The following is a 20,454-nucleotide window of genomic DNA, read 5'->3' as shown; positions in this document are numbered from 1 at the left end:
TTTCTTATTTTGCAATAGTCTTGCTAAGTTATGGAGGCCCTTGCTAAGTAGCTGAGGCTGGCCTGGAACCTGTGATCATCCTGTTCAGAGATTATCACAAAATGCGCCACCACACTTTGAAATAATAGATTTTGAGGATATGGATATATTTAGCCTCATTTAAACATTACATAATATATACATTTATAGAAATATCACATAGTACCCCATTAATAAGTACAGTATTTATGTTTTCATGTATCAGTTTTAAAAAATGGTGATTGGGTCACCATCAAACTATATTGGTTGGAGCCATGGACAGTTTTGAATATCAAACTATAATGATTTACTATCGCAGTAATGCAGTGTCAGTCTAAAGGCTAGCTCAGAATTCAGCCAGCCGAATCTCAGTTTTCAAAGAACATGACCATTCTTATATTCTGTAAGCATACAACCCCCATAAGGGATTTTCTCATCCATTCACAGCAAACACAGGAGAAGCCGGCGGTGGCAGCCAGGTGTGGGTAGGAGAGTTTCTTCTGAAGAAAAACAGGCAGCCACCTCTCTGCTCTGGGGTTCTCCTGCAGGAACACTAAGTTTCTATTAATGCAAGCCCTGATTTTTTTTCTATTGCCATGTCTATCTTTACCTTCCTCTTTGTTTCTTAATTTTTCTCTCAAATTTACTCACATCAAGAACTGAACTTTAGAGAATATAGGGTGACCCTCCAACTTGCCTCCAATGCCAGAAGTTTATAAAACAAATGAAGATGCAGACCCCAAGCACTGAAGACTGCACACTCAGCCAGGAGAGCTAACTTTAACAATCTGCCACCAGACTGTCAGAAATGCAAGTAGATGTGAACAGCCACAGACAACAGCTAATGAGAAAAATCACAGAATTTAAATTACAACATGCAGAAAAGAAGAGAAAATACCTATGGTATATTTCCTTAGAAGAGCTTCAGCTACAGGCATTGCTATTACTAGTAAATCAAGAAAATCAATTTCCAAGCTGACACTGCCACACGCTGTACCAGGCAGTGGCTCTGTATGCAATAGCATACAATCTAATTAACTTGGAAATAAATTATCCAATCTAAATTGCATTTAGTTCTTTTTATAAGCAGTCCAATAAATTTCTTAACTTCCTCCCTGCTATAAAAATGTCTCTGCCGTTGGACTCCTTGAATAGCACAGCACAGAGCACATATGATTTTAGTCATTACAGGCAAGAGTTATGCTGGTGCTGTGTATAATTAATATCACACTTGATTTCCAAAGGCATCTTTACTTAACTTTATATTAAGGCAATTTTCCCAAAGATTGAAATAGGCCCTTTAATGTAAAAAAGTCAATAATTTATTAAAATGCTGAGACACTGTAGGAATAGTCCCCAAAAGTACATTAGGCAAGCTCCTCTCTTCTCTCTGAGCCCCAAACTATTTAAATTCAAACACTATGTTAATTTCATGTGATCAATTTTTTTTTTCAATACTGGGAATGGAACCCAGGTGAATTTTACCTCTGAGTCACACCCCCAGTCCTATTTTTTATTCTTTATTTTAAACAGGGTCTCACCGAGTTGCAAAGGGCCTCACCAAGTAGCTGAAGTTGTCTGGGAACTGTGATCCTCCTGTCTCGGCCTCCCAAATGCTGGGATTACAAGTGCACGCCACCACGCCCTGCTTCGTGTGACTGATTTTTGTGTGTGGTACTTAGATTTGGTCCCTGGGGCATTCTACCTCCAAGCTACACCCGCAACCCTACTTTATTTTTATTTTGAAATAAGGTGTCACTAGCTGCCGGGGATGTCCTCGAACCTGCTATCCTCCTGTTTCAACAGCCTCCCAAGTATGTGGATTACAGGCGTGCGCCATCATGCCTGGCTTCCATATGACTGTTGATGAGAGTTTTCGCAATAATTGAGGCCACTGAGGTTCTACCACAGTCCGGGAACAGTGAGGGATGATGACTCTGACTCCAGGATGATGAGAAAGACAGGACATCTAATACCTGCTAGGGGGATGAAGCAGTGCAGAGCTTCGCAGGAAGTGGGGCCCCTCCCTGGGGCAGACTTTTGAGTCCAAGTTGGCACAGGGAGGGTAGACTCCTCCAGCTGATATGGCAGAGAAGGATATTCTCTGTAAAGGTAACAGAATTCCAGCAAGAAATGTGCCCCAAAAGCCAGGAGTGGTGGCGCATGCTTGTTATCCCAGTACTTGGGAGGAAGATCACAGGTTCTAGGCCAGCCTCAGCTCTTTAGTGAGGCACTCTTCAACTTAGTGAGACCCTGTTTCAAATGAAAGAATAAAAAATAGGACTGGTGGTATAGCTCAGAGGTAGAATGTCCTTGGGTTCTATCCCCAGTACCGCAAAAAAAAAAAAAAAAGAAAAAAAGAAAAAAAAGAAAAAAGATAAGAAATGTGCCCTCAGTCAGACCAAAGAGTGAATAGGCTGAGGGCACTTTGTGTTTATGTGTGTGGGGGGCTAGGAACCAAACCCAGGGGCATTCTACCTTAGAGCTACACCCCAGTCCATTAAATTTTTTTTTTTTTTTTTTTTTTTTTTTTGGTTTGAAACAGGGTCTTGCCAGGTTGCTGCAGCTGTTGTTGAACCTGCAATCCTCCTATCTGGGCCGCCCAAGTCCTGGGATTATAGGTGTCTATTGCCACACTTGGCAAGGCCCAGACTACGTGAATGCTTCAGCACCTGAATCCACAAACATTCATATAAACACAAAAGCTTTATGAACCCTGAAGGAGCTGAACAATCCCAGCCACTCCTACTTACCTGCTTAGTTTGAATGTACCCCAAATACTGTGTTGGAAAATTAATCTCCAAATTTTTTGTCGCAGGTATTTGCTGGCATTGGGTCTTTGGGAGGCGATTAGGATTAGAAGAGGTCATAGGATGTGGCCCCATGAAGGCATCACGGCATTCATAAGAGAATGCTGGGTGGGACACTGGCTATGTCAGTGACATGGTATGTTTATGATCCCTCCTCCACACAGCGCTGCAGCAAGAAGGCCCACGCTCACTGATGACTTTGGGTGGCCCCCGCCTCTTGCTCCCAGGGTGCCATGCTTCCCGCTTGTCTTCAGTTTATCGGGAAGACAGAAGCTGTCCCTGACGTGCTTCCTCCCCTCCTTTCCTTAACAGTTATCTGGCTCTTTCTGCACATTTCTTCCAGACTGACCAGCTCGTCAGCCTCAGCCCTGCCCTTCCAAGCAGCCCTGGCTCCGTGCTGCTCTTCTGCTTTTTAATTTCCTCCCCATTTCAGGTCGCCACCCTTCCCTCCCTTTCCCTCCAGCCTGGTCAGCAGCTGACGGAGCCAGTGCTGCCGAGTCACTCTGCTGCCTGAGCCTCCTCAGGAGCCACTTGGTTGTCACTGATGCTGTATCTGACTGTGCAGCTCTGTCCCCAACGTCTAGAACAATGCCCGGCACAAGAGGGCTCAAAAAAGATCGACTGACAGAACGAGCGCATCTTTTGCAATATGGTTTCCATCACTACTCTATTCTCTTGAGACCTCTTGCTGACCTTGAAGCCTGCAAATCCAATCTTCTCCTGTCTACTTCAACACTGTCTTCCTGGTTGACATATTCCCAGAATAGTTCTTTATGGCAGTCCTCTTCTTCCTTTGCTATGAAGTCTGACTGTGCCCCTCCAAAATGAGGCCCAGCTGCCGCTGTTGGGGCACGAAGAGGTGGGGCCTTTGGGAAGCAACTGCAGAATGAGGGCTCTGCCCTCACAACTGGCATCAGCACCCTCTGTCAAAGAGGCCGAAGGGGCCGCCTCCTCACCCTGTCCCCTCTGCCCCGCAACAAGGTGTCCTCTGAGAAGCAGAGCGGGCCTCACCAGACCCTGACGGCCTGCACCTTGACCTCAGGGGTTCCTGCCCTCAGAATCAGGAGAAACGAGTTTGTACAGGGCTCTGGAGTCACTTGAGCACGTTCAGGCTAGCCTGGGCAACTCAGCAAGCTTCTGCCTTAAAATTTAAAAAATAACAAAAAGGTTGGGGACATAGCTCAGTGGTACAACACCCCTGGAACCAATCCCTAGTATCAAACATCACAAAAGGGAATTCTGATTACTCTATGAGTGGACCTTGAGAACATCTCTCTAAATGAAACAAGCTAGACACAACAGGACAAGTATCTACAACTCCACTTATTTGAGGCACACAGAGTCAAACCCAGAAACCGAAAGCAAAATGGTGGTTCTCACAGCAGGGGAGCGGAAGCTTCCACCTAGAGCCAGGTGTTGTGGCAATGCTTGAGAGGCTGAGACAGGAGGATCTTGGTTTGAGGCTCTTTGCAACTCAGTGAGACTCTGTTTCAAAATACAGAGTATGTAGTTTGGAGGTAGAATGCCCCTGGGTTCCATCCCCAGTACCACAAAAAAAGAAAAAAAAGAAAAAGCAGCAGCAGCCTCCATCTGTCAGGATGTCCCTTCTGTGCACATGAAGAGGAGAAGGCCCCATGACAAACTGTGCCCTTGTTCTGTGGTACTTCTTTTTGCGTGTGTTTTACTGGGGTTTGAGTCCAGGGGCACTCTACCTCCGAGCTCCAGCTCCAGCCCTGTTTTGCTTTGTATTTGGAAACAGGGTCTTGCTAAGTTGCTGAGGCTGGCCTTGAACCTGTGATCCTCCTGCCTCAGCTCTCGAGTATGGGGATTCTAGGTGTGTGCCACCACACACAGCCTCTGTGGTGCTTTCTGTAACTGAGCCTTTCACCACAAGCCTCTTTCATTTCCCAGCAAAGTATTTAGGCCTAACGTCTGAGAAAGCCCTTGGAGACCTATGCTAGAGATTTAATCCTTTGTCTGGTTATTTCTCATGTATACATGAAGTGTCCCTGTTATAGAACTTTTATTCTTGTTCATCTGTCTTTTGTTATAGGAAGTCCCAGCTAAGAACTTATGAAAATTACTTTTCCTCCCTTATAGTGGAAAAATAAAGATTTAGTACTTAATCCTACATGTGTCTGATTTTTATGACAGATTACTGAGCAACCCTTGCTCACTCTGTGCTTTTTTTTTTTTTTTTTTGGTACTGAGGATGGAACCCAGGGGCTTTCTACCCCTGGGGTACACTCTCAAACCTATTTTTATATTTTATTTGGAGACAGGGTCTCACTAAGTTGCTGAGAGCCTCACTAAGTAGTTTAGCTGAGGCTGGCTTTGAACCTGTGCGATCCTCCTGTCTCAGCCTCTCAGGTGTGGGGATTACAAGCCTGAGCCACCACACCTGGCTCACTCTGCTTATTAATATCCACTCATTTAAGAAATGGAGAAACCGGGCGTGGTGGCGCACGCTTGTAATCCCAGCATTTGGGAGGCTGAGACCGGAGGATCGCGGTTTGCAGACAGCCTCAGCTACTTAGTGAGGCCCTCTGCAACTTAGTAAGACCCTGTTTCAAAATAAAGACTAAAAAATAGGGCAGGGGGTGTAGCTCAGAGGTCGAATGCCCCTGGGTCCCATCCCTAGACTCGCAAAAAAAAAAAAAAAAAAAAAAAAAAAGAAATGCATAAAATCATTCTGGTTAAAATGTGGGAATTGTTCTCCCCTTATTTCTTCTAAATTATATACTGCAATTCAATTAAAGTAAAAAAAAGACTGAAATAAAATTTGTCAAAGAAAATTATCATTAAGTTTGCCCAACTCATGAGTATTTACCATAGAAGGGGGCACTCCAGCATGGCGCTTTCCTTAATGATTCCTTACCTGCACGAGTGTGTCAAGTGTGAAGATGTGCTCCCCGCGCACATTGTAGAACTTGACCATGGCACTCTTCAGCAGGGGACCGTTGGGGAGCTCGCTGAGTTGGGTCTGCCGCTCCATCCCAGCAACCGCCAGCAAGTCTCCCTGTGTGCACCACTGGGCTACCACCTCTGAAACCACACGAAGAGACGGTCAGCAGGGGGACGGGACGGGACCCTCCCTCAACCACCACTAGCTACACCACTGGGTGTCTTCAGTGTTTTAAAACACAGAGATGTTAATCAAACATTGCCACAGCTCTCCCCCTTTCTCTTATGAAGAGAACCACCCAATTCTTTGAAGACAGTACAGACTCTATTAAAAATAGGTGTCTGTTAGATGGATGGAGACTATGATTCCTATGAAACATAACTAATTTGGGTAGAAACCAAGACATAAGAGAGTTGGCATGTTAAAGCTGGGTGTGGTGATGTATATACCCTATAACCCTAGCCATGCAGGAGGCTGAGGTAAGAGGATTGTGAGTTGGGAGGCCCGGAGTCTGAGCCACCTAGCATGAGGAAAAGAAGGGGGGGCATGTTAAATATTAATATTTCGTGCCAGCATTTCCATAATGAGATTCTAAATTTTTTTAAGCAGGTAAGATAATAAAGCCTATGACTATATATCATGTTACCTCATCACTTTCCCACTACTGTGTACTCCAATCTCAAAGAGGACTCAAAGAGTTTATAAATGTTAATAATAAAAATTAATCAAAAGCAAACCCCAAATGTATTCATTTTATGTCTGGGTACCACTGGGTGGATAAAAGTTCAAATAAAGGACATGTACACATACGAGGTCCCTGACTTTTATCCGACACTTGCTGATGCTGCAAGGGCTTGGAAGAGAAATAGTCCTCCTGGGTGGTGGGCAGTATTGTCAGAGAACTGTTCACAGTGGAGACGTGATACCTGTCTACGAGCTGTTTATTGCCTAACAAATGACTATTAAATGGTTTGTCTTATCCCAATGGGAGCAATTACTTATTTCTTGCTGGTAAAACAAAGCTATTAGTGCTATGAAGATTCATGGCATTTTTTCCCCCTCTCTTAGGGCCCTAAAACCATAATCTGGCTTATGCTGAAGTCTCTGAAATCTAGAACCAGGTAGTCCATTTTGCAGAAAAGCTGGATTGAACTTAAAGAAGGTGTCACAAGAGCACATATTCCAGAGGGCTACAATTCAGAAGCTCCTGAGATCCGTAGGTTATAAGTGACCATAACACTCCTCTAGTTCATGGGTGGAGATAATACTGATGCTAATACCAGTGCATTCTGAAGTCACTGAAAACTGGACAGCATTCTCTGAGGCAAGACACTCCCCAGCTCAGCGCTACCTCATCAAGACAGCCAAACCATACACCCAGAGTCGGAGGGCTGAGCAGTCACCCACAAACACAAAACAGAAAAACCTCTCACTATCTGACACCATGGAAGTATCAACAAAAGGGCTCTTTCATATGAACAAAGTTAAGTATAAACTAGAAAAATAAACCAAACAAAGAAGAGAATCAAGTAAATATACTGGTAACTAAGGTGTTTATGACAATGAGGATGGGAAGTTAGAGAATTTCTGTATATTCTAAAATGGGCTTTGGATATTCAACACCAGATCTAGTCTAGAGAAAAGATGGGTCAGGATCAGGAAACTCAAGTGACTTTCTCAGGATGACAGTGCTGGGTACACAAGGCAGCCATAAGGAGAAGCAACTAACGTCACAGCAAAGCCATAACAAAGACCATGCTGCAAATGGCAGAAATAAAGACAACAGCACCAGGTGACCTGGCTCCTCGTCTCACCTGTGGTCAGTAGGCAAGTGAATAGCCCTACAACTCTTTTTTTTTTTAAAGGGTTCTTTGAATTTTGTCACAAAGTGGTTCTCAAAAGTAGGAAGGAGGCTGCTGAGAGCAGAGGCCTCCTGGGGCTTATCTGTCGGAGGTGAGAACGAGTCCACATGCATACAGAGGGCCCTTGGGATCTCATTAACACAGCTGCAAAGTCACAGCGGGATAGCTGTCATCTGCAAGGCAAGTAAGTCACTTAAAAAAAAAAAACAAGACTAAACTCCATGTGAAGACTGGTGGTTCTTGCTCTGGAGGTTATTGTTGATCCAGGGCACGAGGGTACAGCCAGACGCAGCCCCTGTGCGTTTAGCCCAGACCGTTCTGGTCCACGCGGCGGGCAAGCCAGCTGCCCACCGGGGACAGACTACTTGATACAGCTCTGACAAGAGGAACTCAGGGGCAGAATTAAGAACGAATAACCCACAAATGCCACTGTTTCATCCAGGGGTGGTGAGCAGTCTACAGGGGCTGAGTAGTTTCTAGGTTGGAGTTTTAAATTATCACACATTCGTGGGAAAATGAAAGCAAAGGCAAATATTCATTTAATTTCCAGATGTCACTATGAAAAAGAGAAGAATACAGAAGCCTAGATAAGGTCGGGATGGAACTTTACAGTTTTAGAATTGTTTGGTAAATAATTTCTGCCTTATTTAAAAATAATCTTCAATATTTTTGTCCAAGGGTTCTATAATAACTTTCTTTGCTCTTGCGTGGATTTTATGGAGAATACAATGCAGAAGGAACCAACAGGTGCTCTGTTCAGTGGCCTTCTTCATTCTGACTCTGGAATGGAGTCTCCAGTGATCCCCACGCAGAGACCTGGGCATTTATTTATTTATTTATTTTAAATTTACTTTTATTGGTGCATTGTAATCATACATCACATTGGAATATAAGACTTGAGAGGATATACAAGCACACATCATCCAATTAGCCCTCATCCAGTCCCCATCCCATTCCCTCCCCCTCCCTCGATCCCATGCTTGTTTGGTGATTAACTTTGATACATATGTTTATGTACCTCCTGCTTTTTAAAGAGGCTCCATCCTCCCCTATTCCATACCTCTGGTTGGTCACCTTAGTTGCGTCACTATAGGGCCCTTTCTATAGCTCGACCACTTCCTGTTGCCCGTTTCCTCCTAGTTATTGCTGATTGGCCTGGGCATTTAGAGGCACGCCGGTGCTCTACCCTGCACTCTGGAAGCGCCTATATTTCTTGATGATTTTTTGGAGGAAGTGGGTATTTCAGCCTCTCAAATGTTGTATACAAAGAAAATCAGCAGATTTATACTCTTCTATTTTTGCCAGGCAATCTTATGCATCTCTTTTTGGTAAAAGCCTGGAGGGTCAAACTTCCATGTGCTACAGTAAGAGAGTTTGGTTCTTCTGTGTTAAAGAGCCTCTCTTGAATTGTTTGTGGTACATCAACGAGGCAGCCCAGTTTTAAAAGGAAAAGAGAGGTGCTATCGACAAACACTACAGATGCTGGAGCTACCAAATGGGAGTCAAGCTAACCCAGTCCTCTGAGTCTGCTGTCCCTTAGGTTTCCATGGTAAGGAGTTACTTTTTCTCTTTTTATTAATGTGTGTGGTGCTGGGGGTTGAACCCAAGGATGCTCTACCTGCAAGTTGTACCCCCTAGTCCTTTTTATTATTATTTTTTTGAAACAGGGTTTCCCTAGGTTGCCGAAACACTTGTTGCTGAGGCTGTCCTAGGACCTGTGGTCCCCCTGTCTCAGCATCCTAGGTACTGGGATTACAGTATGGGTCACCACTCCTAGCTATGTCACCTTTTAGTTAACCATTATATGTGCAAGTATGTATGTATGTGTGCATGTGGATGGCTATGTGAACACTTGCACACACACGTGCAAGTGGAATGAGAGAGGAAGAAAGCAATCAACTAACAAAGTGATGGTAAATAGTGGTGAATCTTTTTAGGAAGAATGTTTTTACTAAGCATGGTAAGGAGCTGAAAGAAAGGCGCGTGACCAGTGAGGAAAAAATGCACCAGGTCCAGTTGCAGGGGCCACAGCATCACTGACTGAAACCACTCACCCCAAGCTCCCTCTCCAGTAGCTCAAGTGCTTGATACAGTGATTTAAAAAAAAATTCTGCAAAACAAAGAAACTAGACTTGGGGTTGGACTGCTTATATTTCAAGGCATGGAAATAAAGACTGGCTTTACCATGGACAGGTGCACTCACTCCTGGAAAAATGTCTCAACTTGTGATTGAGTCATCATTCCCCCCAGAAAGAGTAAGTCACAACAAGGGGTGAAACTCTCAAGGGCTTGAAGCAGTTCAGGCTGCTCTCTGAGGAGCAGGCCCCGCGGTGGGGGTGGGGCCTCCGCGGCCTCCCTCAGCAACAGCTGCAAGTGAAACCAGACCCGTCCTCCCCACCCAGAAACCTGCAGGGCAAGCTGGCAACCTGGAGTCAAAGAGCGCTGGGCACAGGGACATGCACGGTCTGGAATTCTAATTTTGCACATGACATAAATTATAGTGTTGGTGACAGACGGCATGAGCCACCTTTCTCCCAGGGGAAAGTTCTCTGCACAGTAACAGAGACCAAGGGGACCGACCACAGCCCTTCTCGTCCTTCTCACTAGACAAATGACAGGATAGAGAACTGTGGCCATCTCTTACAGCATCCTGCTTGTCTTATCCTAGTGTTCACTAGCACAGAGTGTAAGATAAAGGATAAATAATAAGAAACAAAAACTACCGCTGTTCATACCATGGGTAAAGACAAGAGTCCTTAAACTATTTTCATTCCAGAAAAGAAAAATTTCCTACATAAAATAACTAATGGATAGCACTACTTTAATTTAGTCTAACTTTCTGAAACTAGGAAGACAGTGAAAAGCATCTCATCCCTCTGAAAGTATAAATAACTGAAAGCATTTTATACTAGATTAAGATATCTAGTTAGGCAATGACTAGAGTGCCACATTTGTCTGAATATTTATTTATTTATTTATTTATTTATTTATTTATTTATTTATTTATTTATTTTGTGTGTGTGGTATTGGGGGATGGAACCCAGGGGCATTCTACCTCTGAGCTATACCCCCAGCACTATTTTTTTATTCTTTATTTTGAAACCGGGTCCACTGAGTTGCAGAGGGCCTCACTAAGTAGCTGAGGCTGTCTACGAACCACAATCCTCCTGTCTCAGCCCCCCAAGTACTAGGATTACAAGGGTGTGCCACCACGCTCTGCTTGAATATTTATTTACTTATAGTGCTAGAAATTGAATTTAAGAAACATTTTGTCTCTAAGCAATACCCCTAGACTTATTTTATTTTGAAGCAGGGTCTCACTAAGTTCCTGAGTTGGTGAGGTTGACTTTGATTCTGCAATCCTCCTACCTCAGCCTCCCAAATGCTAGAATTGCAAGCATGCACCACCATGCCTGGCTGTCTGATTGTTTTTTTTTTTGTGTGTGTGTGGTACCGGGGATGAAACCCAGAGGCATTGTACCTCTAAGCTACAAGCCCTATTTTTTATTGTTTTAATTTTTTTGAAACAGTGTCTCACTGAACTGCAAAGGGCCTCACTAAGTAGCTGAGGCTGTATGCAAACCACGATCCTCCTCTCGTCTAAGTGTCCCAAATGCTGGATTACACATGCGCGCCATTATGCCCAGCTCTTATTCTTTTTTTTTTTTTTTTTTTTTTTTAAAGAGAGTCTCACTAAGTTGCAAAGGGCCTCACTAAGTAGCTGAGACTGGTCGTGACCTGTGATCCTCCTGTCTCAGTCTCCCAACTACTAGGATTATAAGCTTGCACCACCACAGCTGACTCTGGCTGTCTGAATATGTATGTATGTATGTATGTATGTATGTATGTATGTATGTATTTACTGTGGTACTGGGGGTGGAACCCAGGGACTTTTCTCCCTCTGGGCTGTACTCTGTTAGCAAAGGTCATTCCCCTTAGCTCCTCTGCTTATCTGACAGATTCCATTAAGCCCAAAAAAGGTCACCACCGAGCATAGTAATCAATAAGCACTGGGTGTAGGATACCAGCCCAGAAGGCAACGGTGCACAGGCGGACTCGTGGGCTGGGCCATGGTAGCGGTCTGTACCTTTCAGCCCTGAGCGGATGACAGTAGGAGACAGGTCGTCATAGTTGTTCATTAAGCTGATGTCTCCCGATGTGAAGCTGACGGTGAGCAGAGGCTTGATGTTCTGCACCGGGATGGGGTATGCCGCAGGCCCATCTGCAGAAACACAAGAGCCAAGAGCCAAGTGAAAAGCCAGCAGAGCTCGCACACGGGGCCGGGGCCTGAACACTGCCTGATGACACAGACCCCACCCCAGACCGGAAGTCACCTGTGAGGCAAGCACCACGCTGCTCAGCAGCCACATGGGTCAGTGGCATAGCAGAGACGGCTGGAAGGAGGAACAGACACAGGATATGCAGCCCAGAGGCAAGTGCACGGGCTGCGTGTGAAGTCCACTGCCTCACATGTTAGTGTGTCAAGTATTTCTAATGTATAAAATGCAAATTATTTTAATGCCACAAAGCATACAAGGATGGTGGGAAGAGGGGTAGAACGCTTAACTCTGGTCCCAGGCTCAGAGAAAAGCCGCTCTTTAATACTGAATGCTTGTCCATTACATGCTACAGGCAAGCCACAGTGGCACCACTGGTTGCTCCTTGATAAGTTTTCACCACAAGAGACCCCAAGTCTGCAGAGAAGGCTGAGATTGCATGTGTCTCAGAAAGCCACTGTGCATCTCAGTGCGTGGAAGCGTGAAGAAACCTGCCGAGAGGTCCAGGCGCACTCACGCAGGCCGGGCTGTGGACTGACCCTGGCACGTGCTGTTGAGAACGCCAAAGCCCTGTCCACAGGGCTTTGTACACAGGTGGACCCGGGCTCGCTGGCAGGTGTCGGAGTCACTCTGAGCTGCTCTCCAGGAGCCATCCATGTGCTGGACAGACAGCCACCAGCAGGGGAGGCCCAGCACTGCTCTACTTTGCTTCAAACCAAGGCACCACACTGTATCTGCCTTGGTGCTAACACTCTCCAGGCCACAGAGAAGAGTACTATTACATGTGAAAGGCGGGTGTCGTCCCTAAAGCAGCCACAGCTTCTGAGAAGGGCCGCTGGTCAGAGGAGCACCGGGGCTCACTGCTGTATTTGGCGACTCTGAACCTGCTTTGTGAGCCCATCCTCTGGGCCCTGCTTCTTCAAGTGATAAAACGGGGATGAGTAAACCTACATTTGACCTACTAGAGGGGGTTCGCTATTAAAGCATGCTGAGTCCATGTTATAAAGACACTGAAGTGTATGTGTTACTGGGGATCGAATCCAAGGGCATTCTACCTCTGAGCTATACCCCCAGACCTATTTTTTTATTGTGAAAAAGGGTCCCACTAAGTTGCAGAGAGCCTCAGTAAGTTCCTGAGGCTGGCTGCGAACATGTAATCCTCCTGTCTCAATCTCCCAAATACTGGGGTTACAAGTATGTGCTACCATGCCTGGTGGGACACAGACTTTATTACTCAAAGGCTATAAAACTATGAACTACACTTTACTCAAGGTTGGTGTCCTATAAGGAATGGGATGGTGGCCTCCTGAACGAATTTATGAGTGCTGGGATCATCCTCTCCCAAGATCCACTGATCCCGAAGCCCTGCTTCCAATCTTAATTTGTTCACGTGGAAGCAACAAACTCTCTACACATCTGCACATGTACACACGTGCACGTCCATGGGAAGAAAAACACATCTCTGTCCCTGTGAAGGAGGAGGAAGAAAAGTGCTAGGGGAGGAGGACACTGACGGGGTGGGGTACTTCACGCTTTTCCCTGGACCAGCCCTGCACAGGACGCCATGCCCCACGTGGAAGGCAAGGTCAGAAACTGCCTGGTGTGTGCCCTCAACACCATGTGGCACAGCTGTGCCAGCCAAGGACAGCAGCCTGCAACCATGTGGCCATTTCTAATCAAGAAGCCATTCCCTTCCACTGGTTTGTAAAACAGTTCTTTTAAAACAAACAAACAAGCCACAGGTGTTGGTGCCGGGGGTGGGGCGTTGGTGCGGGGAGCACCCGGAGTGCACCAGGGCTGAGCACTGACGCAGTGAAGGGCGGAAGCATCCAAGGCTTCTGTCACTGCTAGGGGTGGAGGATCGTGGAGTCTAAAAGGAACCCCACAGGAGGGTCTGACGCTGTGAGGGTGTCAGCTCTTGACCTGAGGGGAAGAACTTCCATCTGTCAGGAGGACAGACAAGGACACAGCCCAGCTCCAGGTGCTGACCGTCAGTGCGGCAGAACTAATCCTTTTCTCATGTAACTGAAGCTGCAGGCTTTACACCATTAGGACTTGGCTACACCACACATCAAGTTGTATCAATAGCACAGAAGTTTTCATCTCCAGCTCTCTCTATTCTTGCTAAGCAGCTAAGCCCCACAACTCTCCAGGGAAACAGGAAGAGCCGTATGTCTCATTTTATATCTAGGAAAACCTAAGCCCATGGACGGTCATCAACTTCAGCAGTGATCCTGAGAAAAGGGACAGCAGAGAGAACAGCCACCAGGCCAGCCCCACCTGCTGAGACCTCGACTCGAGAATTCTTTGCAGTAAGGGAGAGCGCTGGCTTGTGGCAGGCCTTGCTCCTCCTCCTCTCTAGCAGAGCGTTCCCCTCTGACACCTTGGGTGCCTTCTGTTAAGGACGGGGCAGGGCCAGCGGCTGGCTACCTTGGGGCGGGGAGTAGTCGTCCGAGTCCGTGTCACTCTCGCTGCTGTCTTCCACCAGGAAGATGGGGTAGTTCCAGGACATGCTGAGGATGCCGTCTGACTCATGCAGGAGGACGTGCGCCAGCATCCTGCCGTGGCAGTCCATGACGATCACCTGCCCGTCGGCCGTGCCAAAAAGTACCTGCAACCGAAGACCAGGACCCGTGACTGAATGGGAGGAAGTGCTGGGGTTTCTGGCAGACTTGCTGCCTCGCTCTGTTTTAGGAGGGCAAAATATATTTAGAACTAAAAAAAAATAGACCAGTTAACAACACATGATGGTGCGTGGCTATAATCTCAGTACTTGAGAGGCTGAGACAGAGGGATGGAAGCACACGGCAACTTAGCAACACTCTCTTTCAAAATAAAAATAGAAAAAGGCTGGAGGTGTAACTCAGAGATGGAACACCCCGGAGTTCAATCCCTAGTACCACCACCACCAAAAAAAAAAAAAAAAAAAAAAGAAGAAGAAGAAGAAGCCGCCTTCAGGAAGGCTGCTTGTGGTTAGCCTTCTCCCTGAGTGCAGCTTGGGGCTCACGGCGGCGGGAAGTCTCCCTCGACAGGAATGAGACCATCACCAGCTGGACACCCCGAGGAGCTTGGGGACCCGGGCGCAGGCCTGCATTACCTTCTGCTTTGTGTGACAGTCTCTGGAGCTTCTTGCATCTGTTGCCACTAAACCTTTTATCCTTTTGTGTCTAGCGGGATTCACCTATCCAGCCACATCTAATTGGGGCAATCATGTGAAGCACTATTTTCATTTTATGGACACAATTCAGGGGAGGTCAAGTATGCTGCCATACCATGCGTATGCAAGCCAGGGCTCAGGATCAGAAAGGCTGCGATTTACACACAGGACCAGCTAGTTCAGGGTTCTCCGTCCTTGATTCGTTTTGCTCTTGAGGTTTTGATGTTAAGCTCCTTGGGGGCAGACTGCAGAGCTGTATCCCTGGCACCTGACAAAGCTTGGGTACACAGTGGGCACTCAGTGAATATATTCTCTGAAATGAGTGGATTAAAGTCAGTGCCAATCAAAAGGCAATTTTGCTGATAACTGAGATAGAGTCTCTGCGAGGGAAGATACATTGCACTTACGTAGAATTCACAAAGCTGTTTTAGAATAAATCAATTGTTCATAAAATATTCCATTAAACATGATCTATATTTTAATGAATGAACATTAAAAAAGGGCTAAAGCAACTTCCTCCCAGTGGCAGAGATGAATTCATTAGTGCACAGTGCTTAAAGGAAAAACAGACTAAGCATTTTTGGAAGACAGTGAAATTCACTTTAGGAAAAGCGGACTTTTTGTATCAACCGAAAAAATAAGTATTTGATAGGTATGTGTGCAAAGCTCTCACAGGACACAGGCTCCGGGCTGGAGACCTGGGTGTGCCTCAGACCTGCTGAGTTCAGCCCTGGAAAAGGCAGATGGTCGGGGTGTTTAGCGAGCAGTTTTCAGCTACAATAAGCAGTATGTCTTCTTATAACTTCAACTGAGATCCAAGGTACGTGTTCAAAGGATAAAGAGGTGTGGCAATCCCAAGGCGTCGCCAGTGCAGGCTTTTCTTCTCTCCCCAGCCTTCCTCAGTCATCTATTCACTCTGTTTGTTGTTGTTTTTGGATTTGGTGGTATTGGAACCCAAGGCCTCGTGCATCTAGGCAAGCACTCTACCACTGAGCCACACCACAGCCCTGTTCACTACGTGTGTGCCTGCATGCTGAGCGAAGGGATTATCTTATCACACGACTTTACGGATGAAAATGGCTCACTGGCAGATGACAGCAAACAATTATTCTTCAAAAGTAGTCAGGACTGCCGGGGGTGGTGGCGCACGCTTGTAATCCCCCTGCGCGTGGGAGGCTGAGACAGGAGGATCGTGCAGGTTCGAAGCCAGCCTCAGCTACTTAGTGAGGCTCTCAGCAACTTAGTCAGACCCTGCTTCCAAATAAAATACAAAATAGGTCTGGGAGTATAGCTCAGAGGTAAAAAGCCCCTGGGTTCCAGCCCCAGCACCACAAAAAAAAAAAAAAAAAAAAAAAAAAAGTTGTCAGGACTAATATAAGCTAAATCCTCATTTCCCAAAGCCCTCAGTGTTATGGGATTTCCTGTCTCCTAGTCTTTCCATCAGTGCCTTTAATACTGTTCTCCTATCCTTACAGTGTGATTACTTGGTTTCTGTCTGACTCCTATGTAGACCACAAGCTTCTACGGACACAGACTCTTATGTACTGAGTTGCTTATACACATACAAATACGTATGTTGATGGGATTTGCAAGTGGTGGGGGCTTTGGGGACTGATTATATTTAGATGAGATGGTGAGGATGGGGCCCCCATAGTAGGACTAGAGCCCTCTGAATAGAAGAGAGACCTGCTTGAGTGTTTTCTCCACCACACACATGGAAAGGCCCCGTGAGGACACAGGAAAAGGTCAACCATCTGCAAACAGGAAGAGAACTGGCCGACACCTTGTCTAGAACATTGCAGCCTCCTGAACCATGAGGCCACCCTCAGATATTTCAGCTACCTGGTCTGCGGCATTCTGTTACAGCACCCCAAGCTGAGACCTGAGCCACAGGAGCTTTGCTTGCTAGAATTATCCCGGACAGGACCTGCATCCTGGAGTCTGTACAGCAAGTGCTGGTGAGGGGACAAGGATACGCCTCTGCTCTGACAATACTCTCTGCATTTCAGTGAAGAATGACCAAATAACAGACAAAAGAACACATCATTCTTGCATAAGGACTGGTAAGTTAACAGGTTATCAGTCTGCAGCATCACACTAAAGCAAAACAGAGCAAACACAAAACAAAACCAGCCTCCGGCTCCCCTGCCATGCATCCATTCCAACCCTAGCTCCCAGGGAAGACAGCCACCGTAATCATGGAGGAGGCAAGAGAAGCACCTGCAGCTTGGCTGTCAGCAGTGATGGAGGAAGCTACTCTGTTTGGGAACAGGCATGTCATAGATAACTGAAAAACACTGAACAAAACTGAAAAACATGAAATCAATTTTTAAAAATCTCATTACAAATCTTTTCATGCCTAATAACTTCCAATGAGATAACACTTATGTGAGCAAAGGACTTCGGGAGGAAAGGACAGAGAGCCAAATAAGGAATGCACGTGTAGCGCAGGCATCGGTCCCTGCGGCTCTGCCCCTGGTCCTGGCACGAGGAGCGTGTGTGACAGGCAGCGCTCGCAGCCCCTTCCCAGACACGGCCTCCCCTTCTGGCTCCTCCCGTCCTCCTCAGGGCAGGCTGAAGTTCTCTTTATGTCCACAGCATCTGAGACCCCATTCATAGCTGGCTCCCCGTCGAGCCCCTCACCTGAGCCCCAGACTTACACATCGACTGCCTGCCTGTCATCTGCCGACATGTGCCCAGGACCCACCCGTCCACACACGTGATCATGCCCTTCCCCAAGCAACACAACCAGTTCCCTTCCAACAAAGACTGGCCTGTGTTGTACCTCCGACGTCCGATATACCGTCCAGTATAGACCCGGTCTCAGACAGCTTGTGTGGCGGGCTCTGGGGACCCAGCACACAGAATTAACCTCACGCTGACCATGGTGCCCTAGCACCCTGAAATGGCTCTGGTTTTGCATGTCCGTCTCCCCGTGAACCACTGAGGACAGTTCTCCATCGTGTTCATCACACACTGTCAGGAGGGGGTGCCCGATGACTAGTAGTAAGTGAATTCCTGCCCAAATTCTTTGGCTTTTGCCCCCATTTTTCCCAAATGAAGGAGTGACTTCCTTTCTTTTTAAAACTAGAAACCAATATTTGAATGTTCCCATAAAACGGGCTCCCACACACTGTCAACAATGGATTATATAAACTCTTGCCCTGTATTTTCCTGCTGCTGCTTCTGTGATTCACCGGCCTCCCGCAGGGGCGAGTGGGATGCTCCTCACGTGACGTACACACTGAGCCTCTGAGCAGGCAGAGCCTCGTGGGTCAGGCCCTATCAGTTCAATGGCTATCTCTTTGGGTTTAATTTACTTTCCAGCCTTGAAAATACCCTTCAAAGCAAGTTTTAATAGCAATGTAACTATGGTATACATATAATCTTTTTGTTTCATTATTATCCATTTTAAGCTATTTGTATTTCACTTATTTACTTATTTAATTAGATACTGGGGATTGAATCCAGGAGCACTCTTACAACTGAGCTATACCCCCAGACCGTTTTTATTTTGAAACAAGGCCTTGCTAAGTTACTGAGGGTCTTTCTAAATTGTTGAGGCTGGTACCAGGGATTAGACCCTGCAGCTTCTAGCACGGGGTCACTCCCGAGCTCCTCTTCTTTTTGCTCTTGAAACTGGGCCTCGCTAAGTTGCCAAGGCTGTCTCTGGCCCTGCAATTCTCTCATCTCAGCCTTCTAAGTACTTTGATTCCAGGCATGTGCCACCGTGTTTGGCTACAGGGAGTCTTTATTCACATAAGACAACATTTCCAAGCTGGGCATGGTAGGTGGCACATGCCTGGAATCCCAGTACTGATAGGTGGAGACAGGACGGTCACACAGGACTGGGCAACTTAGGAAGGCCCTGTCTCAATCCTGGTGGCAGAGCACCCTGCATTCAATCCCCAATGCCACAAAAATCCCCAAAACATTTCCTTCTGCTGGTTCTTGAAGGCTGGCTGTCCCCCAACCCTGTTCTTGCCTCCTAGAGCCTGCAGGATGTAAATCCTAAGCACAGGTTTCAGTTTTCCTAGAAAGACTCAAAAGCTGGTGTGCTCAACCCAATAAGAAAAGAACATGACAATCTCTTTCATACAGACCCTTGAATTAGACTGTTTCTTAAAAAAAAAAAAAAAAACACCCACAAGCCCAGTCGAGTAGAACCTCACTGGCCCATGCCTGTGCTGAAAACCCTTCTGGTGACTGGTGCATGAGCTGGCTCACGGGGCCGCAGCTTCGCAGGAGAGTAAACCAATGCCAAGGGCGATTCTCATCTCTCCCTCCCAACGAGATCTGTGCACGACTTTGTAGTAGTACGCATACTGCAGAAAGGGAAGCCCAAATTTATTTTAAGCCCTGAGCTGAACATACATAGGAATGGTTCCTTCCAAAATAGGCAAGGAGTGCGTGACTCATCACAACTAAGGAAGAGTGGAAAGTACTCAGGAGAGACGTTGGCGTGCCCTCCCACCCTTCCTGGCGTTCTTTAGCCAACTATTATGCTGCTTGGTTTCTAGTTTCTTTTTGCATGTATTCTCTGTTGAGGTCTTTGTGGGAGAAAATCTATTTATTTAGCAGAAGCAGGTGCAGCGACTGTGTTTGTACTCTCATTTTCTCTTGATTGGTTACTGACAGTGGCAATTAAGGTGTTTAGAAATCCAGCCAGGTAATGTGGCCCACATCTATAAGCCCAGATTCTTGGGAGAATGAAGCAGGAGGATCACAAGTTTGAGGCCAACCCAGGCAACTTAGCAAGAGCCTGTCTCAAAATAAAACTGAAAACAGAGCTGGGGATGCAGCTCAGTGCAGGAGGCCCTGGGTTCAGACCCAGTACCACACACACCACACACACACACACACACACACACACACACACACACACACCACACACACACACACAGAGAGAGAGAGAGACAGAGAGAGAAAAGAAATCCGGTTGTTCCTTGCTATTTCTGGACTCAGATACATGATGAATCACTAGACAAAGACTCAGGATAGGTGAATTATAAAATATGCTAAATTAAAAACTTTCCTGAAGTTTACCTTGAGCAATTAATTAGGTTAAGAATAGAAGATAAGAGGAAACATTTATAGACATAGACCTTCTTTTCCTGGTAACTGGGGATTGAGCCCATGGGCACCCCACTCTAAGGTGCACCCCAGACCTTGTTATTTTGAAGCAGGTTCTCACTAGGTTGCTGACAGTCTTGCTATGTTACTGAGGCTGTCCTCCAACCTGCAATCCTCCTATTTCAGCCTCCTAAGCACTGGGACTACAGGCGTGCACCACCACTCGGGGCTTGTGCACCTCCTTGAAGTCAGTTTCGGGTTGGCCTGCTGTTCCATGTTCTCTGCGTGTGTTGTGAGTGCCTCGGCATGATGGCGGCCTTGGCTGGCTCACACCTTGCCTGGGCGCCAGTGC

At 46.5% G+C, this 20,454-nt stretch overlaps 1 protein-coding gene across 2 annotated transcripts in view; it reads right to left on the bottom strand.

Annotated features, from left to right (window-relative positions):
• The window catches only part of TULP4 (TUB like protein 4), a gene marked incomplete at both ends in the record, with an annotated part of 151,747 nt that overhangs the window by 32,134 nt on the left and 99,159 nt on the right, over positions 1 to 20,454 (bottom strand). For both annotated transcript variants that reach the window (XM_080700253.1, XM_080700254.1), the window contains 3 exons: positions 5,707 to 5,873; positions 11,683 to 11,817; positions 14,303 to 14,483. In XM_080700253.1, coding sequence (XP_080556379.1) covers positions 5,707 to 5,873; positions 11,683 to 11,817; positions 14,303 to 14,483 — 483 coding nt within the window. The remainder of the gene's footprint in view (positions 1 to 5,706; positions 5,874 to 11,682; positions 11,818 to 14,302; positions 14,484 to 20,454) is intronic.

This window comes from Muscardinus avellanarius (assembly GCF_963383645.1).
Source record: "Muscardinus avellanarius genome assembly, chromosome: 8".
Taxonomy (NCBI): Eukaryota; Metazoa; Chordata; class Mammalia; order Rodentia; family Gliridae; genus Muscardinus; species Muscardinus avellanarius.
This window is presented reverse-complemented; position numbering and strand designations above follow the sequence as displayed.